This window comes from Macaca nemestrina, chromosome 12 (genome assembly GCF_043159975.1).
Source record: "Macaca nemestrina isolate mMacNem1 chromosome 12, mMacNem.hap1, whole genome shotgun sequence".
Classification (NCBI taxonomy): Eukaryota; Metazoa; Chordata; class Mammalia; order Primates; family Cercopithecidae; genus Macaca; species Macaca nemestrina.
Genome location: NC_092136.1, coordinates 16,397,001 through 16,424,766, shown reverse-complemented (window position 1 = coordinate 16,424,766; position 27,766 = coordinate 16,397,001). Strand labels below are relative to the sequence as shown.

Here is a 27,766-nt window from a genome sequence, read left to right as displayed (position 1 = left end):
GTTTTTTTTTTTTAAGAGATTCTGTCTCTCAAATAAATAAATAAATAAATAAAATTCAAAATTCAAAAAAGGTGCTAGACTATCCTATTCTGGGCTCTTCTTTGCTGGGAGGTTTTTGATTACTGCTTTACTGTAATCATTATTGACCTGTTCAGGTTTTCTTTCTTCATGATTCAGTCTTGGTAGGTTGTATGTTTCTAGGAATTTATCCATATATTCTAGGTTACTCAATTCGTTTGTGCATAGTTGTTCACAGTAGGCTCTTATGATCCTTTGTATTTCTATGGTTTACAAAAATGTACAAACTCAACCATGTGTTGTTTAAGGATTCATAAATATATAGTAACGTGATAAAGAGAAGAAAGAGAACAGTAAACACCAAAAGGAGGATCACAGTAGGGGAAAGGTGCTAGGTAAGAATGAAAATGTATCAGTAAGGTAAATTTTAATTTGCTTAGTAGGTTGTTAGTTAATTAAAATCATCATTTTTCTGAATTCACTGTCTCAACTGTTGTCTCTCTCTCACCCTGTGGTGACTGGCATTTACACTTGGTGAAGCATTAGCCATATTTTTATTGTTTATTCAATACACTTTCCAGAGGAGGAGAACCAAAGCCTACTGCTTTCACAGCTTTGAATACCACTGAGCACTGAGTTAATTCAGATGACTGATCCTGCAGGTCATTTTATTTCTAACCTTCAGGCTATAGGGCTCCACTTTATGGGCATAGGAATGAAAGTGGCTTCATCAACCAGGCTCATGTCTCTTTCCACTAAGTGACTCCTGGCAGTTATGTTATAGCCCTATCTGAAACTCTTCAATGGATTCCTATGACTCTTGGAATAAAGTCCAAACCCCAAGACTGCCCCATGGCCACTACCCACCTTGTACCACTCTGGCTCTTGCTATCTCTGTTTCAGCCCACTGGCTCTCTTCAGGTCTTCACACTCTTTTCTGCCACAGGCTCTTTGCTCCTGATCCCAATGGCTGAACCATTTTGTCAACTCTCTTGCTCTCACTCCATCTCACTTGGTCAATCTGCCACTCACTTTCAGATCTCAGCACTATTATCACGTCTCAGTATAGCTTTACCCACTATCCCAGAGTGCTTCCTCACTAAGTCAAGGCTTCCTGTGATATACTCTGTAGCAATTACAGTGGATATAATTTTACATTAATTTATGTGGTGTGTTAATTTGTTTGTCTCCCTTTCTAGCCTGCAATATCCATGAAGCAAGGATTTCTTGACATGTTAGAGACACTCAGTAAAGATATGCTAAATGGAGAAAGAAATGAATGGATGGATGGATGCTAATTCTAAGAGGCTACAGAAAAAAATGTCCTCCTTGGCCTCTCTCATGGAAATCTATCCTTTTGTTTAACAGCTCACCAAAAGAAACTTCTCCTGCTCCTTCATTTTTATGTCTGTACCTTAAGCTTATACTGTTTACCTAGAAAACCATTTAATGTTTTCTTATTGCAAGAATTTTCTGATTCCAAAAATATGTTTATGTAATTTCTTCCAATTAGATAGATAAATTTAATTAAATATATGAGAATAATTCCATATTCTAATTTTGATTTTTTTTTAATTTTATCATGGTAAAAACACTTATTATGACATCTATCCTATTAACATTTTTAAGTGTACAATACAATATTGTTTTCTATAGGCACAATATTGCGAAGTCGATCTCTAGAAATTATTCCTCTTGCATAACTGAAATTTTATACCTGTTGATTGGCACTTCCCATTTCCCCTTCCTCCAGTCCCTAGCAACCACCATTCTATTTTTTCTTTCTGTGAGTTTGACTGTTTTAGATACCTCATGTAAAGAGAGTCATACAGCCTTTAAGGTTAATTTATATTGTTGCTATTATAAGATTTCCTTTTTTCTTAAAGCTGAATAATATCCCATTGTATGTATATACCACATCTTTAATTCATTTACCCATTGATGGACGTTTAGATTCTTTCCTCACTGTGCCTATCGTGAATGATGTTGCAATGAACATGAGAATGCTAATATATCTCTAGAGATTCTGATTTCAATTTTTTTGATAAATATCCAGAAGTAGGATTGCTAGATAAAATTCTCACCAATATTTATAAGGATCTACCATCAATAAGTACTGATATATACCCTTCATGGGCATTATTCCATTTAATCTTCAAAACAGGCCCATTGGGCATAGGTACTGTAATTAACTTCATTTTTTTAGATATAAAACCTGAGGCTTAAGGAAGCCAAGCAATTTGCCTGAAGTTGCAGGTAGAAACTGGTAGAGTAGAGTTTCAGACCCAGGAATATCTGACTCCACAGTCAATGCTCTTTAATTCCCATGCCAGGAAATCCAAAGTAAAAGACAAGAAAGTGGCATATATTCAAGCCAGGGAAAATTCATCTTCTTTACAGCTATCACAAGGAAGCGGCATAAATTCAAGCCAGGAAAAATTCATCTTCTTTATAACTATCTTCATATGACTTTCCCTGATCCTGTTTTCTCTAAAACTTTACTCTTCTTGACAGAATTAGGTAGTGAGAATTTGCCGGCATTTTTAGTTGGACATCAAGTAAGAGTGCCTGGATTCGAAGTCAGAAGTCTAGACTCTAATTTCAGTTTATTAACTTAGTATCCTACAGTGAACTTGGCCATGTCACTTACACGCTCTGTACCTCAATCCCCACATTTGTATAGGTGTGATGCACAATATTTCCTGGCGTATGTGCATCATAGGATGATTGTGACAATTATGTGAAGTAAGACAAATGGAATGGTTTTATAAGCTGGCAACACCCATTCACATTATAGTTACTGATGTTCTATAATGAGAGTTCTTCCCATCCTAAATCCACAAAAAGCATGAAAGGCCACAGAGTCACCGAGACCTATGGGATGGAAAGACACTGAATCATTTTAACAATGACAGAGTACCTTTCCTCAGAGGCTTATGAGAGGCGTATGAGTCACAAATGAAAAAATGATTTCTCCTGTTGCAACAAGTAACATCCATGAGTCATCTTGCACCTTTGACTGTAATTAATCCCCTGGTACCCGCCTGCAGATCTCAGAGGCTGTGGGGCAGGTAGTAGAAAGCCGAGATTCTGGTTATCCAAACTTCTGATTAACCATGTGAGTGCACAATTCTTATTGTTGGCAATCTTACCAATGGTGTATAATATAATATTTGTTGCCTAGTCGGTGTAAATAAAGGATGATCTTGTCTGCTTTCTTGCTAGTCAGAAACACTTCTGGTACAATCCTAAAAGTGCACAATGCATAGGAAATTAAACTCGAGCTCTATTGAAGGCAGAGATATACTCGGTTATGTTTTCTTTCCCAGAACTGTTTATGAAAGTTTGAGGCCGGGCGCGGTGGCTCATGCTTGTAATCCCAGCACTTTGGGAGGCTGAGATGGGCGGATCACAAGGTCAGGAGATCGAGACCATCCTGGCTAACACAGTGAAACCCCATCTCTACTAAAAATACAAAAAAATTAGCCAGGCGTGGTAGCGGGCACCTGTAGTCCCAGCTACTCGGGAGGCTTTGGCAGAAGAATGGTGTGAACCCAGGAGGCAGAGCTTGTAGTGAGCCAAGATCGCGCCACTGTACTCCAGCCTGGGTGACAGAGCAAAGACTCCGTCTCAAAAAAAAAAAAAAAAAAAAAAAGAAAGTTTGAAAATACAGCAATGTTGAAATAATTTTATAGTGAATATCTATATGGCCATCACGTGATTTCAACATTACTATTTCATTAAATTTCCTCCATCCCATGTCTATTCATCTATTCATCTCTCAATATATCCATTAATCCATTTTATTTTGTATGTACTTCAAGTAAATGTCCTGAGAGTGCTTTTAAAACTGAACGTCAAATAATTTAGACAACAAAGTATCTTTTTCCTCTTCAATAAAGAATTGGTACAAATTCAGAAAACTAACAAGGAAATTCTAGACTTAGACTTGACACTTGACCAACCGGACCTCATAGACATCTACAGAATACTCCATTCAACAACCACAGCATCACGCAATACACCTTTATAACAAACCTGTACATGTACCCCAGAATCTAAAATAAACGTTGAAAAACAAATTGGGAAAAATCGTGTAGCAGTCACATCTCTAAGAAAACATAATGTAGTTATCATTTCTGAAAAATCAATTATTAACTCCCCACAGATTAAACCTTCTCATATAGAGAGATATCATATATAGATATATGTAGATACCTATATTCTCATATATATCTACTTACCTCTCATATCAGAGAGAGATCTAGAGAGAAATATCTATGTAGCTATCTAGAGAGATAGATAAGTAGATAAATAGATGTCTATATATAAAAATAGAGAGAGAGGTATAACAGAGATATATATGAGATATATATAGATATCTTCATGATCCTTCATATATATCTTTATTATTCTCTTTCATTTGTAACATTAATTGAGCACTTACCATATATCAGGCATTGACCTAGGTGATACGAATGAAGAGTCAGAAGCCACACCTCTAGGAGTTTATAGTCTAGTGCAGAAGGCAGTCAATAAGCAAGTAAATGGAAGAAAAACCAAGATGATTACATTTGAAGAAAATAAATAGGATGATGTGAGAGAGAATGATAAGCAGGGGACTAGATTAGTTCTGGAGGTCAGGGAGAGGGGAATCTGAGAATATTGAAGGAGACTGCCATGACATCCTGAGAAGCAGAATCATCAAAGGCAAGTGCAAAGGCCCTGAGGCAGGAACAAATTTGTGTTCAGACAGCAGAGTAGGAGGCCTGCGTGACTGTAGAACTGTTTGCAAGGTGGTTTCCTCACTATTACTTAAATTTCATTCCTCCATAAGTATGGTTGGCCTTGGCTTTTTGACAGCATTTGAAATAATCTTCTATTACTTATACAAGCATTGTTTTCTCTGGACACTCATCCCAGATTTAAATTACCAATTAATATTCCCTTTATAAGCTCTCATGCCCTGTGCACCTCACTGATACAAATGATCTCTGCCTGTGCCACCCACGAGACTGAAAACTCCACGAGAACAGTGACTCTGTATACTGTTATTCACCATTTTATCCCTAGCAATGTACCCCTAACTATAAAATCCTTAGCATTTTACCCTAACAATGAACTGGGGTCCATTGTTTGGCATAGAGACATAGAGTGGGTGTTCAATGAATATTTTAGTAATAATTAGTTTGTTAGTTAATTAGAGCACTGATAGATAAGCCTAGAATTGAATTGAGCTCATATTGGGGGAAAAAAAAATCTAAAATTCTAGCTGAAAATTTGTGCTTGGCTTGGTAGACCAGAAGGTTCCATAGAGAAGAATACAAAGAAACCTGCCATGAGATCCTGATGGGCAAGATCATGAGAGGCAAGTACAAAGGCCTGTGAGCCAGGGCATAGTTTAATTGGAATTGAGCTCTGGGAAGACCTAACTTAAAACCACGGAAAGGAAAGACTGGAAGAGTGAATAGCGTGGAGGTGGGAAGATCAATGAAGTTGCTATTGCGAAACCTGGGTGAGAGATAAGGAGCTTGGCTGATGGTAAAAATATGCAACGTAAGGGAATACATAGAGACACATTGTGGATCCTGAATCCATAGAACACGGTAAGGAATTAAACATTCAGGGGAACCCAAAGACACCCCAAAGTTTGGATTGTAGGTGGCAGCAAAGTAGAGGATGAAGAAAAGTAGAAGGTAAAGCAAAAGCGAAGGGCTGCTTTTAAGCATCTTGAGTCTGTGGTATGAAAAGAAAACCTAAATGAAGACGCATAGCAGACAATTGGAGAAAATGTCCTTCTGGATCCTAAAAGAAAAATAAGGACAAAAGATACCAACGTGAGCATACTCCCCAGAGAGTTCACTGAGGAAAATAGCAGAGAAGGAGACTTGATTTGACAGAGAATCTTAAAGCTGTTTTCACTGCAGAAGAGAGAGAAGAAAACGGGATCAGTACCCCCAGAGAGTTCACTGAGGAAAATAGTAGAGAAGGAGACTTGATTTGACAGAGAATCTTAAAGCTGTTTTCACTGCAGAAGAGAGAGAAGAAAGTGGGATCAGTAGTGATAAAAAAGGATTAGCCGAGACCTAGCAGGAAGCATAAGACAGTGTATGATGCAGAAGGTGGGAGAGGAGGTGGTTTAGAGGTATGGCTAATAAACAAAGACATATCCTGAGAGAAGGCATTACAGATGCAAGCCCATTTAATTTCATGTTTGACCAACTTTGTTCAGTTTGAAAAAATTGAGTTGGGTTCATACCGAAAAGAAACTAAACATCCAGGCTGACGAATGTATAGTGGATATGTTGCCACTGTATCCTAAAAGGATTATTTTGCTAATGTTTGAAAGCTTCTCATCGTTTTAAAAAACACAAGAGAGAGATCTTATATTTGCATACTGCGAAAAACAAGTTTTCTGAAATACCACAAACATAAAATTGTAAAGTTTATGTGAAACATTAAGGGTAAGTGGAATAGGATCCTCATTCTCCCTAATGGCCACCTGGAAACTATGGCTGGCCCAGTCCCCACCTGACTAAACTGAGAGAGGAGGGGATCAATATTTCAGCAAATTAAGATGTCCCAGCATGTGGGTTGGAAAGTTCTGGTCTATACCACTGATAGAGCACATGTCCAGATTTTCCTACTAATCCTACAGGCACAGATAATATTCAGCCAGTTAACCTGCATCAGTTGTTAAAATATTACTAATATTTTACTAAATACATAAGGATAATATATTTACTAAAATATAAAGATAGTATTTAGCTTTATATTAAAATATAAGACACTATCATGTTAGCCAGTAAATAGCCACTATGCTAAATCCTACAATTCCTGCCAACCTACTCCTTTTGCCAAGAGGCCCTGACCCTCACCCCAGCCTGCGACCAAATGGGGGTGGGTGGTAGTTGAACGGCTTATTTACAAAGAAAGAAATAGCTTATTTACAAAGTAAGAAAAAAGCTTATTCACAGAAGATAAATATGCTGTCCAAAACAAAATTCAAACTCCAGGCTTCAAATGAGTTGAGCTTGACTACCTCAACATGGCCTATTTTAAACCTCCCAATTAAGAAAAACAATCAAAGCCACAATATGTCACAAGATAGTGACAAAAACAATACATATTAGGCCCTTTATAAATTCTGTCCAAATTATTGCAAAAATATGAACGTAAAATAAATAAATGCATTGCCTTAAAAAGCCTGTTACGATTCAGGCTATTTTTTCTACCCTATATTCCCATATTTGTTACATTTTATGGCACTTAAAAAAACACTTATTTCTATCGTTAGCTACCCTCTTTATACTGCATCTAACTCCTTTTTGCAATTATTTTCTATTTCTATCTTCGATAAAGATAATCTAGCAATAGGTGGACCTAAAAGCCTAGCCAGTGATCATTTATTTACAAAAGACATACTATTCGTTTTGTTCAGATGAATACTTTAAACTACAGAAGCTCAACGGGAATTCAAAGGGAGGTCATGAAACCTTTGAGTCAAGAAGAGAAATTGTTTGCAGAAAAGCTTTAGTACGCAGGTTGTACGTCGCATCCTAATGCTGTGAATGCAATAAAGAAAACAATCTGTGGTCATTTTTATAATCTACCATACCATGGTAGATTTCTGCTCAGAGTAAATTGTTTTTCAACTGACACCCAGATCAGGATATAATTCATTCTACCATAGCTGTGTAAATGAAAAACACTCAAATGAAATCTCTGTTAAGAGAAGGATGACTTTTCTGCTAATTATTGTATTCCCAGCATCTGTTAAGTGTCAGAAATGTACTAGGTGGTAATTAAAATATCTGTTTAATTCATGAACAAGGACTACACATAGAAAATTCAAATGTATCTACTAATGACAAAACTTACTAGCTACATTCCATTACAGCAGTCCATGTTCTATAAGGACTTCCTGGGTCCAGTAACTGTATCCAAAACATTACAACAGAAGTTCAAATCTCCAACCAAAACTTGAAGTCAGTGATTAGCAAAGATTGCTAACTTTATTTATTTATTTTATTTTATTCATTGTATTTTGTTTTTTTGAGACGGAGTCTTGCCCTGTCACTTAGGCTGGAGTGCAATGGTGCGATCTCGGCTCACTGCAACCTCTGCCTCACAGGTTCAAGCAATTCTTCAGCCTCAGCCTCCCAGGTAGCTGGGATTACAGGCGCGCACCACCGCATCTGGCTAATTTTTGTATTTTCAGTAGAGACAGGGTTTCACCATGTTGGCCAGGCTGGTCTCAAACTCCTGACCTCAGGAGATCCACCCACCTTGGCCTCCCAAAATGCTGGGATTACAGGCATGAGCCACTGTGCCTGGCCTCAGCTAACTTCATTTTTTTAAAATATTAGTCTAGACTCTGATGGAAGAAATATGGCATCATACAGAGAGCATTTTTGGACAGAAATAATACGGGGAAGACAATACTACACAAGCTGAAAGACAAAGAATTTATTTATTATTCTGTATGTGTATTCCATTGTTGTAGTAAAATATAATTGATTGTCTATCCACTACTCATTCTCCTTTATTTCTTCCTGAAAGGACTATTATTTTGTGTGGAAGGTGATGCAGCCGCATAAATAAAGACCTTATGTCTAAGCTTCCACTGTAGCTATGGTGGCACTTGTCTTAGTTTGCATTCCTGAGATATGGCTGTGAGTAAAGGTTACGTACTGTGGGAGAAAATGTAGTGAAGAATGAAGCTTGCCTAAAGACAAATCTCACCTTTGCCCTCAGCTACTGGGAGACAATCTCTAAATCACTGGAATGTACTGCCTAATAAGAATGTCTTTATTTGCTTGGAAGCTTTGGCCACTGGACAGTCTAACAATGTGATTTGTGATGGGGTCTTTAGGATATTCTGGATTTAAACCTCCAGAGGCACTGGAGACTGAGGTATTATTCTGAACCTCCAGGAGTACCTTGAATCTTAAAGATCAGTCATGTGGTCAGTAAATAATCAAGTCCCAATAAAAACTCTGGACACCAAAGTTTCAGGTGAGCTTCTTGGGTTAACAGTACTCCATGCATATTGCCACAGTTAATGGCAAGAGAGTAACACAACTCTGAGGACTATTGCGTTACAGGTCCCCCATAAGGTTACTTAAGGGTATATATATGCCTACTTCCTGAACCCTGAAGGCTGGGTGGTGAGCTAAGGCCATGGTGCCCAGTGAAGGAGCAGGTGTCCCTGAAAATCTAAACATCCCAGAGAGTATCTGAGAACTTACCTAGAAAAGCAGTCTCATTGCATGCACACAGTACACAAAAAAGCCAAAAAAATTAGCTTAAAAGCAGTTTAGAGATGGAAAGAAGCATGGATCTCTAGAGCTCTCCTGCTGCTGTCCAAGAGTGTCCTGTATGTAAGTCCTAATAAACACATCTGTGAAAAAAAACATTTTAAATGGTCCATTTTCAAGGTATGATAAATCTAAGTACTGGCAGCCAGCCTGCAGATGTGACAAACCACACAGTTCATGCACCTAAAAAGTCACAATAAGCAAACAGAATATAGAGAATGGGTCAGCCCAGAAAAGAGAAGTTTCATTATTGGGAAACTGAAACTTATGTGGGGAAGGAGACCAAGGTATAACCTAATAAGGGGGATAATGAAACTTAGGCAACGTCCAGTAAGATTGTAACCCCGTAGTACTCAACCAGTGACATACTGGGGGAGGGACTTGTGTGCTAGGAGATAAATTACCTGTTGGAACTGCCCCAGGTGTGCCTGCCTACCAGACACCCAATCTTCCAAGGCCACCGTTAAAAGACTCGTTTCTGCTGTTGTTTGTGTCTCCGAGTCCATTCTTCGGTTTGGATGGATGAATGTGTTTCACAAACTTGGGGGCTCATCTGGGATCTCTGTGCCTGTGTGGAGTGGGACTCCAGTTGAGAGGGGAGATGCCTCCCACCTGATTTAGGCAGCCCGCTTTGTCCAGATGTCCCAGCTCCCCACAGAGGCCATAGACAAACCAGAGACTGTTATTCAGAAGGCAGCAGAGGAGACACAGGGATAAAAGTAGGCACCACAGCAACCAGGCAACCTCATTCATGAGCCAAGGTAGGAAAATTGGACTATATGGACTGCCCTAGTGGTTGGGCATTTTTGGAGGTCAAGTGTGTGTAACTGAGAAGTGTCCTAGATACGAAGTGAGTGCAGAGTTCCGTTCTCCCGCGAGGGAAATGGCCGGGGATGGATGAAGCGATTCTCGGGGTGTGCAAAAAAATCTCCAGTAGTGGGGGTTGAGTACACAAGGAAATGTTCAGACACAGAGACTGACCAAAAATGGGAAACAGAAATTCTAGGCCTAGAGGACAAAGGAAAGAGGGAGCCAAAGAGAATCCCTTTGACATTTTCCTGGATAGTCCTTTGGGGAGAATGCTGCAGGTTTGGAGAGACAACCCTCTAACCAGGGACAAGGAAAAGCAAAAGATGATAAAGTATTCCTGTTTTATCTGGCCCAAAGACCCCATTCATAAGCCTTCGGTGTTGTGGCCTAAATTTGGCTCAGATGAGCATTGGGTGTGCCAAGCTTTAATTCTCTATGTGAATGATAAGACCCCATCCTCACAAGAAAAGGCAGGGTATGCTCTTAGCTGAATCAAGGAATTAGTCCCCATGTTCCCCCTCAAAGAAGAAGAAAAAGAACCTAGTAAAAAGCCCTTGCCCAGCAAAAAGCCCTGGACCCCCTATCATGCTTGCCCCCTCCATATATCTCACAACATAGGGGACAGGAAGATCAAGGAGCAGCAGGTGGGTCAGAGAAAGAGAGACCTGGAGACCATGGGGAAGACGAACCAACTCCTCCTTTAAATCCTTAATCCAAATTTAAGAAAATAATTAGAACAGTGTAAGAGGAATATTGTGAACTTCCCTATTCCTTCCACACAACAGGCATCGAGCATGTTCCCTCTTAGGGAAGTTCTCATGGGACAGGGAGAGATTGGCTTTGTAAATGCTCCTCTTACAACTACTGAAGTTAAGAATTTCAAGAAGGAAATAAATTCACTCCTAGAAGATCCCCTCATTTTAGCAGACCAGCTGGACCAGTTCCTAGGACCTGGATTTTACACCTTGATGAAATGATATCTGTCATGAATATCCTGTTCACAAGAGAAGAAAACAGAATGATTAGGAGATGGGGCATGACCATTTAAGAGAGGCAACACCCTCTCGGGCAAGAAGTTTTGCCAGATGAACAAAAATTTTCAAATGTCGATCCCAAATGGTAATAATGATCCCAGGGACCGGGCCCAAAAGCAAGACCTCAGGAAACTATAATTAAAGGGATCAAAGAGTCCACTCCTGGCACACAAAATGTCTCAAAGGCATTCAAGATTCAACAAGAAAAAGAGGTAACTCCCTCTGCATTCCTATAGAGGCTCAGAGATCAAATGAGAAAATACTCCAGATCAGATCCAGAGGACCTAGTAGGGCAAGGCCTTTTGAAGATTAACTTTGTAACTAAGAGCTGGCCTAACATTATTAAAAAAATTACAAAAACACTGATGAATGGAATGAGAAACCGATTGAGGAATTACTGAGTGAAGCTGAGAAGGTCTTCGTAAGAAAAGAAAAGAAGCAGAAACAAAAAGCCAAAATCATAGTTTCCACTGTGGAAGAGGTAGTCAGGAAAAGGTTAGGCCAAGATCTCCCTCAAAGGAGATAAGGTTTTGACACAGAGAAAGAAGAGAAATTCAGGGAAAACTCCTAAGACAAAGTGGATGTTACAACTGTGAAAAGCCAGGACATCTTAACAGAGAATGTCCTGAATGGAAGAAAGAAGAAAAGGTTATCTCTCTCATGACTACTGATGAAGACTAGAAGGGTCAGGGGTTCCTTCTGAGTAGGTCTCACCAGGAACCCTTAATAAATTTGAAGGTGGGACCATGCTCAACATGACTACTTATCAGGGAAATGCAAGTCAAACTACAATGAGATACTTCTTCATGCTTGTTAGCATGGCTGCTATTAAAAACACAAAAGATAAGTGTTACAGGGATGTGGAGTAAAGGAAACCCTTGTATACTGTTGGTGGCAATGTAATTTGGTACAGCCATTATGGAAAACAGTATAGAAGTTCCTCAGAAAGTTACTACTTCTGGTTATTATCCAAAGGAATTTAAATCAGGATATCCAGAAGATATCTTCATGCCCATATTTTTGCAACATTATTCACAATAGCCACAATATTAAAACAACCTAAATGTCCATCAATGAATGAATAACGAAAAGGTAGTACACACACACACACACACACACACACACTCTCTCTCTCTCTCTCTCTCTGAAATAGTACTCAGCCTTTAAAGAACAAAGGTGAAGGTATTACACTATCTGACTTCAAACTATATTATAAGGCTACAATAACCAAAACAGCATGGTACTGTTTTGACACAATCACAGATACATAGATCAATGGAACAGAACAGAAAACTCAGAAATAAAGCTGCCCACCTACAACCATCTGTTTTTTGGCAAGGCCAACAAAAATAAGCAATGCAGAAAGAACTTCCTATTCAATAAGTGGTACTGGAATAACTGGCTAGCCAAATACAGAAGATTGATTTCACCATATACAAAAATTACTCAAAATTGATTAAATATTTAAATGTAAGACCTCAAACTATGAATATCCTTAAAGAAAACCTAGAAAATACCCTTTCTTAACATCAGACTTAGCAAAAAAATTTTGGCGAAGTCTTCAAAAGCAACTGAAAAAAAAACAAAAACTGACGAGTGAGACCCAATTAAAAATCTTCTTCACAGCAAAAGAAACTATCAATAGAGTAAACAGACAACCTACAGGATGGGAGAAAATATTCACAAACGATACATCCAACAAAGGTCTATATCAACAATCTGTAAGGAATTTAAACAAATTTATACGCAAAAAATTAACAACCTCATTAAAAAGTGGGCAAAGAACATGAACAGACCCTTCTCAAAAGAAAAAAAAAATATGCAGCCCACAAACATGAATAAAAATTTTCAATATCACTAATCATCAGAGAAATGTAAATCAAAACCACAATGAGATAAAATCTCAAACCAGTTAGAACAGCTACTATTAAAAAGTCAAAAGACAACAGATGCTTGCCAGGTTGTGGAGAAAAGGAAATGCTTATAGACTGTTGGAAATGTAAATTAGTTCAGCCACTGTGGAAAGCAGTCTGGTGATTTCCAACAACATAAAACAGAGCTACCATTTGACCCAGCAATCCCACTACTGGTGTATACCAAAAAGACACATGCACTCATATGTTCATCACCATGCTATTCTCAATAGCAAAGACATGAAATCAACCTTCACGCCCATCAGTGGTGAATTGAATAAAGAAAACGTGGTACAAATAAACTATGGAATACTATGCAGCCATTAAAAATAATGAAATTATGTCTTTTTTAGCACCATGGATGGAGCCGGAGGCCATAATCCTAAGTGAATTAATGCTAGAACAGAAAACCAAATACTGCATGTTCTCATTTATAAGTGGGAACTAAACATTGATCACATATGGACATAAATGTGGAAATAATAGACTCTGGAGACTACTAGGGGACAGGAAGGGAAGAGGGTATGGGTTGAAAAACTACCTATTGGGTTGTATGCTCACTACTTGAGTACAATATATTCATGTAACAAACCTGCACATGTACCCCCTGTATTTAAAATAAAAGTTGAAATTTTTAAAAAATTATATGTGTTTGTGTGTGTGCATGTGTGTGTGAATGTATGTATGAATTAATCCATTTTCACACTGCTATCAAGAAACTACCCAAGACTGGGTAATCTATAAAGTAAAGAGGTTTAATTGACTCGCAGCTTCTCATGACTGGGGAGACCTCAGGAAACTTACTATCATAGCAGAAAACAAAGGGAAAGTGAGGCATGTCTTACATGGCAGCAGGCAAGAGAGAAGAGTGCAGGGGAAAACTGCCAAACACTTTTTTAAACCATCAGATTGCAAGAGAACTCACTCACTGTATTAGTCTCTTTTCACACCACTGATAAAGACATACCCTAGACTTGGCAATTTTTGAAAGAAAGAGGTTTAATGGACCTGAAGTTCCACGTGGCTGGGGAGGCCTCACAATCATGGCAGAAGGCAAGTAGGAGTAAGTCACGTCTTACATGGATGGCAGCAAGCAAAGAGAGAGAGCTTGTCCAGGGAAACTCCCATTTTTACAACCATCAGCTCTCATAAAATGCATTCACTATCACGAGAACAGCATGGGAAAGACCTGCCCCCATGATTCAATTACCTCCCACCAGGTCCCTCCCCCAAGACATGGGAATTCAAGATGATATTTGGGTGGGGACAAAGCCAAACGTATCACCCACTACCACGAGAACAGCATGGGGGAAACTTCGCCCATAATCCCATCACCTCCCACAAGGTCCTTCACTTGACACAAGGGGATTACAATTTGAGTTGAAATTTGGGTGGGTACATAGAGCCAAACCATATCAGTGTAAATACATACATTTATGTGTGTGTGTGTGTGTGTGTGTGTGTGTGTGTGTGTCCACATAAAAATCAAACTTTTCTGCACAGCAAAAGTAAAGTAAAAAAATTAATATTGAGATATAAATAAACCAAATATCAACTCTTATAAAGGAGGGTACTTAACTGAAAATACCAATTTTAAAACAAAATACTTTTTTAGATGGCAACATATATAACAGATAATTCACATAAAATAAAAAAAATTATTCTGAGAAATATAAAACGATATCAACCTGTTTCATATGAGAAAAGGGCAAACAAAATATATTATTTTTCACTTATAAAAATAACAAATTTTAATAAAAGTTTTCTAATTGTCTATTAAAATTTAAGGAAATAGTCACTAGATTTGGTAGAAGTAGTATAAATTGGTACAGCCTCTGGAGGGTAGCTGAGCAATAAGTATCAAAAGTTATCATTATTATACCCTTTACTCAGTTTTCTCTCCAAAATACCTTTTAAACCTACAGATATATTCACAATAATTTACAGTAACGTTGTTTATATTAGTAAAATATTGAAAACAACCTAAATGTCACCAACGGGTGGGGGAAAGAGTCTAATTAAACAGAGTAATGAATGCAACTGTTCAATAAAATATAATATAACCAATAAAAAGAGTGAGGCTTCTCTCTTCATACTGATGGAGACAAATCACCCCAAAAAATGTGGATAATACGTGTGAATAAGACATACATTGTCTTTGTTGCAGGTGGAGTAAAGTATATGAACAAAATATGTTTTCAAATGCAAGGCAAGTCTTGTATGTCCGGAAGAACAACAAGAGCTTGTAACAGTGGTGATCCCCAGGGAAGGAAAATGAAGATCAGAAATCAAGGGATAGGTGGGGACATGGTTTATACTCCATACACTTTCATATTTCTGAGTTTTTTACCATGTAGATGGTTTGTTATTTATCCCTCACACTCAAAAAAAGAGAAGGTGAGGGTAAGACATAAAAGCAGGAAGAAAGAAAAAAGAATGAAGAAAGAGAAGAATAAAAGGGAGGAAGAAGGTTAAAAATAAATTGTCAGTAGCAGGGCAGTTCTCAAAAATGAAGGCAAAAAGTCCCTGATGGCATTAAAACAAGAATTTTGTTCCCCCTGGAGAGCTTAACTTTGCTTCAGCAGAAAATAACTAGCAAACATTGTTTTTCCAAATTACATCTGAGCTCCTGGAACCTCAGGTTCTCCAGGGAGTGGGTATTGATCTCTCATGCCCTGGCTATATTCTCGCTGATAAGGACGAACTGAAAAGACAGACCTTGGTGAGCAATCAGTGCCAGCTGCCAAAAGAGAATGTGTAGGCAACCTCAACGTAAGTAAAACAAAGCAAATAGCATTTTGTTCAAAGTCTGCCATGTATCATGCCGGTGCATGGTGGAAATTTTGGAGCAAAAGGTTAATCACATCCCCAGCATGTTTCACCTCAAAACCAGGAGGAATTATTTCATCCCTGGTAGTTTGATTCAGCTGAGTATTACCTGGGAAAGAATATGAATGAACAAACAATTGAATGAATCCATCAATCAACTGATCAATGAAGTAACCAATACAATATGCCTTTAACGTATTATTTGCATTGTTTTTAAAGTCATTTGCTGGGCATACCTTCCATTCTCAGCCCCGTGTTGGGAATTTACATAAATTTCCTCACTTAAACCTCACATCACTGCACAACAGACCCTATTTTTTGGCCTTCATTTTTAAACTTTTTATTAGGAAATATAGATTCAGAGGAAGTTTCAAAGATAATAGGGAGAAGTCTCATATATCCTTCACTCACTTTTCCCTCAATGGTTCAATCTTACATAATTATAATATGACATCAAAACAGGATTTTGATGCTGAGACAATTGTATGTATAGCTCTATGCCATTTCATATGTGTGTAGATTTGTGTAGCTACCACTGCAGTTTAGATACAGACTTGTTCGATCACAGATCTCAGATTCTACATATCTCCTTTGTGCTACCCCTTCTGGTCATACCACACCCCTCCACTAACCACCCCAACCTCTAGCAATCACCAATCTGTTCTGTATTTCTATAATTTTGTCATTTTGATAATATTTGTAACTCGAATTACATAGTATACGACCTTTTGATGTTGACTTTTTACACTCACAATAATGCCCTTGAGATTCATCCAAGTTTCTGCATTTATCAATAGTTTATTCCTCTTTTATTTTGAGTAATATTCCATAGTATGGATGTGCCACAATATGCTAAACCGTTCGCTTATCACAGGGCATTTGATTGTTGATAGTTTTTGGCTACTACCAATATAAATGTTACAAAAAATTTTGTACAGGATTTTGTGTGAATATAAGTTTTATGCAAATATAATTGCCCACAAGTCCAAGGACTGGGTTGTATAGTAAGTGTATGTCTAGCTATCTATGCAACTGCCAAACTATTTTCCAGAATGACCACCATTTTCACCAGCAATGTATAAGAGACCTAGTTACTATGTCTTTGCCAGCATTTGCTATTGTCTTTGCTTTTTCATTTTAGCCATTCTGCAGTGATACCTCACTTGCAGTGTAGTGATATCTCATTTTGTTTTTACTTTGCATTTCCCTAATGGCTAATGATGTTGGACACCTTTTCATGTGCTTATTTACCATCCATATAGCACTTTTTGGTAAAATGTCACTCATGTCATTCATTCGTTTTCTAATTTGATTTTTTTTCAGTTTGAGAGTTCTTTATATATTCTCTAAATGCATTTCCTTTATCAGATAGTCTGTAGTGTGCTTTTTCGTCCTCTTTAACAGAGCAAAAGCTTAATTTTAATGAGATTCAATTACTGAGGTTTTTGTTGTGGGGGAGAGGGATTGTTCTTTTGGTGTCATAGCTAAGAACTCTTCACGAGACCTATCCTAAAAATTTTGCCCTGAAGATTTTGTCTTACATTGCTGTCTAAAGAGTTTTAAAGTTTTATATTTTACATTTAAAGCTATGATTCATTTTGAGTTAATTTTTATATAAGGCATGGGGTTTAGGTTGGGGTTCATTTTTTTGCCTATGAATATCCAATTGTCTCAGCACTACTTACTGAAAAAAGGCTTCCTCCATTGAATTGTTTTTCAACCTGCTCAAAAATCAAATGGCTGCACTCGTGTGGATCTATTTGTCAGTTCACTATTTTGTTCCATCTTTGTATTTATCATTCCACCAAAACCACAGTGTTAATTACTGTTGATATATAAAAACTCTCAATGTTAGGTAAAGTGATTCATCTCATTTTTTTCTTCTTTTTTAGAATTCTGTCAGCTATTCTAACTTCTTTGCTCTTCCCTATAAATTTAGAATATTCTTTTCCACATACTGAAAATAACTATGCTCAGATATTGATTGCACTTTTGTTAAACCTGTACATCAATATGGGGAGAACAGACACCATTATATTGAGTCTTATAATTCCCAAATGCAATATATCTTTTTTTTTTTTTTTTTTTTTTTTAGATCACAACAGAGATTATCTTTAATTGCAGATTTGAAAGGTACTAAATTCCGGTATTCAGAAGCTTCTTGGGTATAGTATACCTATTGTTGCTCCTGCTGAATTTGGCCATGTTGAATTTAATAAATAATCTGAAAGTCTAAATATTTTTTTTTCCTGTTTCTTTTAGTAACCTTTTTTTTTTAAATTTATTTATTATTATTATACTTTAAGTTCTAGGGTACATGTGCATAACGTGCAGGTTTGTTACGTATGTATACTTGTGCCATGTTGGTGTGCTGCACCCATCAACTCGTCATTTACATCAGGTATAACTCCCAATGCAATCCCTCCCCCCTCCCCCCTCCCCATGATAGGCCCCGGTGTGTGATGTTTCCCTTCCTGAGTCCAAGTGATCTCATTGTTCAGTTCCCACCTATGAGTGAGAACATGCAATATATCTTTATTTAGATCTTCTTTGATTTCTTCCATCAGCACATTGTAATGTTCATCATCAAGTACTATATTGGTTCTGTTAGATTTATACTTAAGTATTTCATTTTTTGAACATTATCAGTGGTACTGTGTTTATTCCAGTTCCCACATGTTTAATGCTAATATGGAAATACTATTGCTTTTTTATAACTATCTTGTATTCTGTAACTTTTCTGAACTCACTTGTTACTTCCAGAAGTTTTTGGTATATTATTGGAATATTCTACATATACCATCATGTCATCTACAAATGACAGTTTTATTTCTTCCTTTCTGATCTGTATGACTTTTATGCCTATTCTTCCTTCACTAAGTAGAACTTCCCCAACTATGTTGAACAGCACGGGGGAAAGTGAATATTCTCTCCCATCTGTTCCCAGTTTTAGGGGCAAGCATTCAGTTAGCAACTATTATAAAGTAGGATGTTAGCTATAGGTTTTCCTGTAGATATTATTCATCAAGTTGAGGAAGTTGCCCTATTTTCCTAGTGTTCTGCATTTTTTAAATCATGAGTAGATGTTGAATTTCATCAAATTCATAATGTTCATCTATTTATATGAACCTGTGATTTTTCTCCTTTGGACCTGTAATATACCCAACTTGGTCACTGCGTATAATTTTTTACATATCACTGAATTCTATTTGCTAATATTTTGTTAAAGATTTTTGCATCTATATTCATTAAAAATATTGGGCTATGGTCTTGTTTTTTGTGTGTGCCACTTTGTCTGCTTTTGCTAACAGGGTAATACTGGATTCATAGAATAAGTTAAGAAGTGTTCTTTCCACATCTGTTTTCTGAAAGAAATTGTATAGAATTGAAGTTAATTCTTTTTTAAACATTTAGTGAATTATGCTGTGATATTGTTAAAAGGAAGTTTTTACGTTATAAATTCAATTTTCTTCATGGCTGTAGGGTTACTCAAATTATCAATTTCATATGGGTTAGCTTATACTTTTCAATTTATTTATGTCATTTCAGTTGTCAAATTAATATGTGTATAGATGTTTGTAGTATTCTCTTATTCTCTTTTTGTGTCTGCAGGGTCTGTAGTGATATCCCTGTTTTTCTGGACTTCGTAATTTGCATCTTTTCTCTTTTATCTTTTTTTTTATATATATACTTTAAGTTCTAGGGTACATGTGCATAACGTGCAGGTTTGTTACATATGTATACTTGTGCCATGTTGGCGTGCTGCACCCATCAACTCGTCAGCACCCATCAGCTTGTCATTTACATCAGGTATAATGATGTAAACTTTCTGGAGGTTTGTCAGTTTTATTGTCTTTAAAACGAGCCCCTCTCTCGTCTCACAGTTTTCTTTCCATTGCTTTTCTGTGTCTAATTCATTGAATTCTGATCTTAGCCTTACTATTCTCCTTCTTCCGCTTGCTTTGGATTTGTTTTGTTCTTCTTTTTCTACATTTTTGAAGTAGAGGCTTAGATTATTGATTTCAGCCTTTTTCTTTTTTAAAATATAAGCATCTAGTATTCTATGTTGTCCACTAAACATTGATTTAACCGTACCCCATAAATTTTAAGTACTGTATTTTTATTAAGTTCAATATTTTGTATTTCCCTTGTGACTGCCTCTTTGACCCAAAGATTGTTTATAAATGTGTTATTCTGTTTCCAAATGCCTGGAGAATTTCCTGTTACATTTCTGTGGTTTATATCTCCTTCAATTTCTTTGTAGTCAGGAACACACACTGTGAATTCTATTCTTCTAAAATTATATAGATTATATACAATCTCTCTTGATATACATTCTGCAAGTGCTGGAAAAAACATGTATTCTACTCATGTGAGGTGGACTGTTCTATAACTAATTTTTTTAAAGGTAATTCTTTTTTTTTTTCAATGACATCCTGTTGGTTGATGGTGGGTGCTGGGTTCTTCTATATCCTTACTGATTTTCTGTCTAGTTGTTCCATAAATTGCTGAGAAAGAAATATTAAATTCTTCAACTATAATTGTATATTTGTCTTTACCTCAACTCAGTTTATTATTTTTTCCTTTATATATATTATAGCCCACTTTTTTGGTGCCTACACATTTAGGATTGCTATTTCTTCATGATGGATTAACATTTTTATTAAGTAATGTCTGTCTTTGTCCTGGTAATATTTTTTGCTGTGAAATATACTTTGTCTAACATTTATATAGCCACACTTTCATTCTCTTAATTTGTGTTTGCATGATATATTCTTTCCTTCTTTTTATTTCAAAGCTACATGTGTTACTATATTTGAGGTGAGTTTTTTTGTACACAGAATATAATTGTGTCATTTTTCTTTCCATTCTGCCATACTCTTTCTTTTATTTGTTATTAAATGAAAGATACATGAAACATCAGAAAGTAAGAAAGGTTTAAAGAGTAAAATATAACAAACTTTTCTTCTCTTTTGAGTTTTTAAAATTATGTTTGAGAGTTGAAGCAAAAATTATAACACTATCTAATGTGGTACTCAGTGTATGCAGAAGAATTATTTAAGACAATTATAAGTGTGAAAGGGTAAAGATGTTAAAAAGGACGTAAGGTTTCCACGCTTCACTCAAACTGATAAAATGGACTGCAATTATGATTTACAGGCATACCTCAGAGATATTATAGGTTCAGTTCCAGACCACCTCAATTAGGTGACTATCACAATAAAGCAAGTCATACAAATTTTTTGGTTTCCCAGTGCATATAAAAGTTTACACTATACTGTAGTCTATTAAATGTGCAATAGCATTATGTCTAAAAAAACTATATGGCATAACTAAAAAATACTTTATTGCTAAAAATGCTGACACAACAACACTAAATGGGTGCATGCTGCTGGAAAATGGTGCTAATAGACTTGCTTAATGCAGGATTGCCACAAACCTTTAATTTATTTAAAAAATACAACAATACAGGTAAAGCACAATAAAACAAGGTATGCCCATATAATGCAACACCTAAAGAAGCCACTAAAAATGCTATACAAAGATATCTAATAAAAACACCACACAAAAATATCACTATAGATGCATCAAAATGGGATTATAAGAAAAAGTTTAAGTGACCCACAGAAATGCAGGGAAAAAAAAGAGAAACAAGAAAGAAAAAGAACAGTTAATTTTAAAAATGGAAGGCAACTGTAGCATATCAAGAAAACATACATTTGTTTTCTTCATTTTTAGAAAAATAATGGTCATAAATTCCCATTGTAAAAGTGACAGTAGAAGTTCAGAAGTTTATAAGTTTGGAAAATAATGTTCTTTTTCACCTAATCCCACATCCATGAATAACTGTACTTGAATTTGCTGTGCACACTTTCTGGCAATTATCCATGAATAAATATAGACAATGGAAGCAAGAGACAGTAGGAGTGAGAAAGAGTGTGATTTTTCAAAGAGTCCACAATCTACATATATTTTTGGACAGGAGGGATTCTTTATTTTCCTTTTAATTTTTATTTTAAGTTCAGGGGTACATGTTCACAATGTGCAGGTTTGTTACATAGGTAAATGTGTGCATTGGTAGTTTCCTGCACAGATCATCCCATCACCTTGGTATTAAGCTCAACATCCATTAGCTAGTCTTCCTGATGCTCTCCCTACACCCACACCCAACAACAGGCCCCAATCTGTATTGTTCCCTGAAATGTGTTCATGTTTTCTCATTATTCACCTCTCACTTATAAGTGAGAACATGTGGTGTTCGGTTTTCTGTTCCTGTGTTAGTTTTCCTGAAGATAATGGCTTCCAACGCCATCCATGTTTCTGCAAAGGACATAATCTTGTTCCTTGTCCACCAGTATTTCACTGGGTGTAATTTTTTTTAATCCAGTCTATCATTGATAGGCATTTGGGTTGATTCCATGTCTTTGCTATGTGAATAGTACTGCAATGAATATATGTGTGCATGTATCTTTATAATAGAATGATTTATATTCCTCTGGGTATATATCCAGTAATGGGATTGCTGGGTCAAATGGTATTTCTGCCTCTAGGTCTTTGAGTGACCATCACACTAACTTCCAAATAGTTGAATTAATTTACACTCCCACCAACAGTATAAAAGAATTCCTTTATCTCTGCAACCTCACCAACGTCTGCTGTTTTCTGATTTTTTAATAATTGCCACTCTGATTGGCATAAGATGCTATCTCAATGTGGTTTTTATTTGCATTTTGTTAGTTACCAGCAATACTGAGCTTTTTTTTCGTATGTTTATTGGCCTCATGTATGTCTTTTTTTGAGAAGTATCTGTTCACATCCTTTGCCCACTTTTTAATGGGGTTGTTTGTTTTTTGCTTGTAATTTTAAGTTCCTTGTAGACTGGATATTAGATCTTTGTCAGATGGACAGACCGCAAAACTTTTCCCCAATTCTTTCTATTGTCCCTTCACTCTGATGATAGTTTCTTTTGCTGTCCTAAAGCTCTTTAGTTGAACTGGATTCCATTTGTCAATTTTTGCTTTTGTCAAAATTGCTTTTGGTGTTTTCTTCATGAAATATTTGCCCATGCTTATCTCCTGAATGGTACTGCCTAGATTTTCTTCTAGAGTTTTTGTAGTTTGGGGTTTTACATTTAAGTCTTTAATCCATCTTGAGTTTATGTTTGTATAGGGTGTAAGGAAGGGGTCCAGTTTCCATTTTCTGCATATGGCTAGCCAGTTCTCCCACCACCATTTATTAAATAAGGAATTCTTTCCCCATTGCTTTTGTCAGGTTTGTCAAAAATCAGACGGTTGTAGGTGTGCAGTCTTATTTCTGAGTTCTCTATTTTGTTCCATTGATCTATGTGCCTGCTTTTTTTTTTTTTTTTTTTTTTTTTTTTTTTTTTTTTTTTTAACTAATACCATGATGTTTGGGTTACTTGGGTTACTAGAGCCTGGTAGTACAGATTAAAGTCAAGTAGGGTGATGCCTCCAGCTTTGTTCTGTTTGCTTAGCATTGTCTTGGCTATTCTGGCACTTTTTTTGTTGTTGTTCCATATGAATTTTAAAATAGTTTCTTCTAATTCTGTGAAGAATTTCAATGGGAGTGTAATGGTAATAGCATTGAATGTATAAATTGGGCAGTATGACCATTTTCATAATATTGATTCTTCCTACCCATGAGCATAGAATGTTCTTCCATTTGTTTGTGTCCTCTCTGATTTCCTTGAGCAGTGGTTTCTAGTTCTCCTTGAAGAGTTCCTTGATTTCCTTTATTACCTGTGTTCCTAGGTATTTTGTTATCTTTGTAGCAATTGTGAATGGGACTTCATTCATGATTTGGCTCTCTGCTTGCCTGTTGTTGGTGTATAGGAATGCTTGTGACTTTCGCACATTGATTTTGTATCCTGAGACTTTGCTGAAGTTGCTTATCAGAATAAGAAGCTTTTGGCCTGAGACGATGGGGTTTTTTAGATATAGAAATATGTCATCTGCAAACAAAGACAATTTGACTTCCTCTCCTCCTATTTGAATACGCTTTATTTTTTTCTTGACTGATTGCCCTGGCCAGAGCTTCCAATACTATATTGAATAGGAGTGGTGAGACAGGGCATCCTTGTCTTGTGCCAGTTTTCAAGAACATTTCCAGCTTTTGCCCATTCAGTATAATGTTGGCTGTAGGTTTGTCACGTATGACTTTATTATTTTGAGGTATGCTCCCTCAATACATAGTTTATTGAGAATTTTAACATGAAGAGATGTTGATTATTGAAGGCCTTTTCTGCATCTATTGAAATAATTATGTAGTTTTTGTCTTTAGTTCTGTTTATATGATAAATTACATTTATTGATTTACTGGGTAAGTAATGAAATTAAGGCAGAAATCAGGAAGTTCTTTGAATCTAATGAGAACGAAGAGATGAGGTACCAGAATCTCTGAGATGCAGCTAAGGTGATGTTAAGAGGGAGATTTACAGCACTAAATGACCACATCAAAAGGCTAGAAAGATCTCAAATGTACAACCTAATATCATGACTAAACGAACTAGAGAACCAAAAGGAAACAAACCCGAAAGCTAGCAGAAGACAAGAAATAACCGAGATCAGAGCAGAACTGAAGGAGACAGAGACATTAAAAACCCTGTAAAAATCAATGAATCCAGGAACTGGTTCTTTGAAAAAAAATTAATAAAATAGACCACTAGCTAGATTAATAAGGAAGAAAAGAGTGAAGAATAAAATAGATACCCTCAGAAATGATAAGGGGGATATCCTGCTGACCCCACAGAGATACAAACAACCATCAGAGAATACTACAAACACCTATATGCACATAAACTAGAAAATCTAGAAGAAATGGATAAATTCCTGGACACATAACACCCTCCTGAGACTAAACCAGGAAGAAATCGAATCCCTGATAGACCAATAGTAAGTTCTGAAATTGAGGCAGTATAAATAGCCTACCAACAACAACAACCACAAAAAGCCCAGGACCAGACAGATTTACAACTGAATTCTACCAGAGGTACAAAGAGGAGCTGGTACCACTTCTACTGCAACTATTCCAAACAATTGAAAAGGAGAGATTCCTCCATAACTCATTTTATAAAGCCAGCATCATCCTGATATCAAAACCTGGCAGAGATACAACAACAAAAGAAAACTTCAGGCCAATAGCCCTGATGAATGTTAATGCAAAAATCCTCAATAAAAATACTGGTAAACTGAATCCAGCAGCACATCAAAAAGCTTATCCACCATGATCAAGTAGGCTTCATCCCTGGGATGTAAAGTTGCACTGAAGTGACTGAATTCCATCTTCTGGGATTTGGTGTCCAACAGGAATTTCGGCATGTCCTTTTCATTGTACTTCTTCTGATCTATGTGACCTACCTGGTAGGAAATGTTGGAATTATCTTACTCATCAAGACTGACTCCAGACTTCAAACACCCATGTACTTTTTTCCTACAAAATTTGGCTTTTGTTGTTATCTGTTACACTTCTGCTATCACTCCCAAGATGCTCCAAAGCTTCACAGAAGAAAAGAATTTGATATCGTTTTAGGGCTGTGTGATACAATTCTTAGTTTATGCAACATTTGCAACCAGTGACTGTTATCTCCTGGCTATTATGGCAATGGATCGTTATGTTGCTTCACTATCCCATGATCATGTCCCAAACAGTCTACATCCAATTGGTAGCTGGTTCATATATTACGGGCTCAATAAATGCCTCTGTACGTACAAGTTTTACATTTTCTCTGTCCTTCTGCAAGTCCAATAACATCAATCACTTTTTCTGTGATGGTCCCCCAATTCTTGCCCTTTCATGGTCCAACATTGACATCAACATCATTCTAGATGTTGTCTTTGTGGGATTTAACTTGATGTTCAATGGGTTGGTCATCATCTTTTCCTACATCTACATTATGGTCACCATCCTGAAAATGTCTTCTACTGCAAGGAGGAAAAAAATCCTTCTCCTCATGTGCCTCACACCTGACAGTAGTAACCATTTTCTATGGGACACTCTCTTACATGTACTTACAGCCTCAGTCTAATAATTCTCAGGAGAATATGAAAGTAGCCTCTATATTTTCTGGCACTGTTATTCCCATGTTGAATCCTTTAATCTATAGCTTGAGAAATAAGGAAGTAAAAGAAGCTTTAAAAGTGATAGGAAAAAAGTTTTGTTAAATTAGACACAGTTGTTAAAACTCGACACAACAAAGCAACCAGCACAGCTAATCTGCCAAAACTTAATGTTTCTAAAATAGGGAGCATGTAGAAAAATCTCAAATTAACCATCTAACATCACACCTAGAGCAATTAGAAAAATAAAACCCAACCAATCTCAAAGCTAGCAGAAGAAAAAAAATAACTAAAATCAGAACAGAACTGAACGAAATTGAGACCCCAAAATTGAGACAAAGAATCAATGAAACCAAAACTTGTTTTTTTTTTTAATAATCAATAAAATTGGTAGGCTTCTACCTAGATTCGCAAAGAAAAAAAAAAAGGAAAGATCCAAGTAATCACAACCAGAAAAGACAAAGGTGACATTATAACCAATCCCACAGAAATACAAAAGATCCTCAGAGACTATTATGAACACTTCTATGCAAATAAACTAGAACATCTAGAGGAAACAGATAAATTCCCGGAACACACAACCTCCCAAGATTTAATCAGGAAGAAACTGAAACTCTGAATGAACCAATATCAAGTTCTGAAGTGAAAGCCAAGTGCCATCCAAAAAGGGGCCCAGACAAGACAAATTTGCAGTCAAATTCTGCTAGATGTAAAAAGAAGAGATGATACCAATGCTATTGAAACTATTTCAAAACATTGAAGAGGAAGAACTCCTTTGTAACTCATTCTATGAAGCCACAATTACCCTGATACCAAAACTTAGCAAAGACAAAACACAATAAAATAAAATAAAACTACAGGCAAATATCCCTGATGAACGTAGATGCAAAGCCAACAATGAAATACTAGCAAATCGAATTGAAGAGCACATCAAAAGTTAATTCACCATGATCAAATAGGCATCATTCTTGGAATGCGAGTTTGGCTCAAAATATACAAATTATTAAATGTGATTCACCACGTCAATAGGATTTAAAACAAAAACCATATGATCATTTCAATAGATGCAGAAAAATCCTTTAATAAAATCCTACATCCCTTTATAATAAAAACACTCAACAAACTAGGCATCAAAGCAATATATCTCAAAATAAGTGCCATCTGTGACAAAGTCACAGCCAACATTATAATGAATGAGCAAAAACTGGAAGCATTCCCCCTTGAGAACTAGAACAAGGCAGGGATGTTCACTCTCACCATCCCTATTAAACATAGTACTGGAAGTCTTAAGTAGAGTAACCAGGCAAGAGAAAGAAACAAAAGGCATCTAAACAGAAAAAGAATCAAACTATCTCTCTTTGTGGACAATATGATTCTATATCTAGAAAACTCCAGACTCTGCCAAAGGGCTCCTGAAACTGATAAATGACTTTAGTAAAGTTTTAAGTTACAAAATCAATATTCAAAAATTAGTAGCATTTTCATATACCAATAAAGTTCAAGCTGAAAGCCAAATTTAAGAATGCAATCCCATTTACACTAGCCACCAAAAAAATAATAAAATACTTAAGAATACATCTAACCAAGGAGATGAAATATCTCTACAAAGAGAATTACAAAATATTACCCAAAGAAATCAGAATGACACAAACAAATGAAAAAGCAGTTCATGCTCATGGATAAGAATAATCAATATCATTAAAATGGCCATACTATCCCAAGCAATCTACAAATTCAATGCTATTTCTATCAAACTAGTGATGCCA

General features: G+C 36.5%; 2 protein-coding genes and 1 pseudogene across 18 annotated transcripts in view; 2 read left to right on the top strand and 1 right to left on the bottom strand.

The window, feature by feature from the left end:
* LOC105496046 (putative fatty acid desaturase 2-like protein FADS2B) overlaps positions 1-1,475 on the top strand; it is a 41,634-nt gene extending 40,159 nt beyond the window's left edge. Inside the window, exon 12 of the mRNA XM_011766075.3 lies at positions 1,218-1,475. Within this exon, the coding sequence (XP_011764377.1) occupies positions 1,218-1,233 (16 nt within the window). The 3' untranslated portion in view covers positions 1,234-1,475. The remainder of the gene's footprint in view (positions 1-1,217) is intronic.
* Positions 1-27,766, bottom strand: part of LOC105471012 (olfactory receptor 5M3) — a 377,575-nt gene that overhangs the window by 208,177 nt on the left and 141,632 nt on the right. The window lies entirely within an intron of this gene.
* On the top strand, positions 10,325-26,105 carry LOC112429269 (putative olfactory receptor 5AK3; annotated as a pseudogene).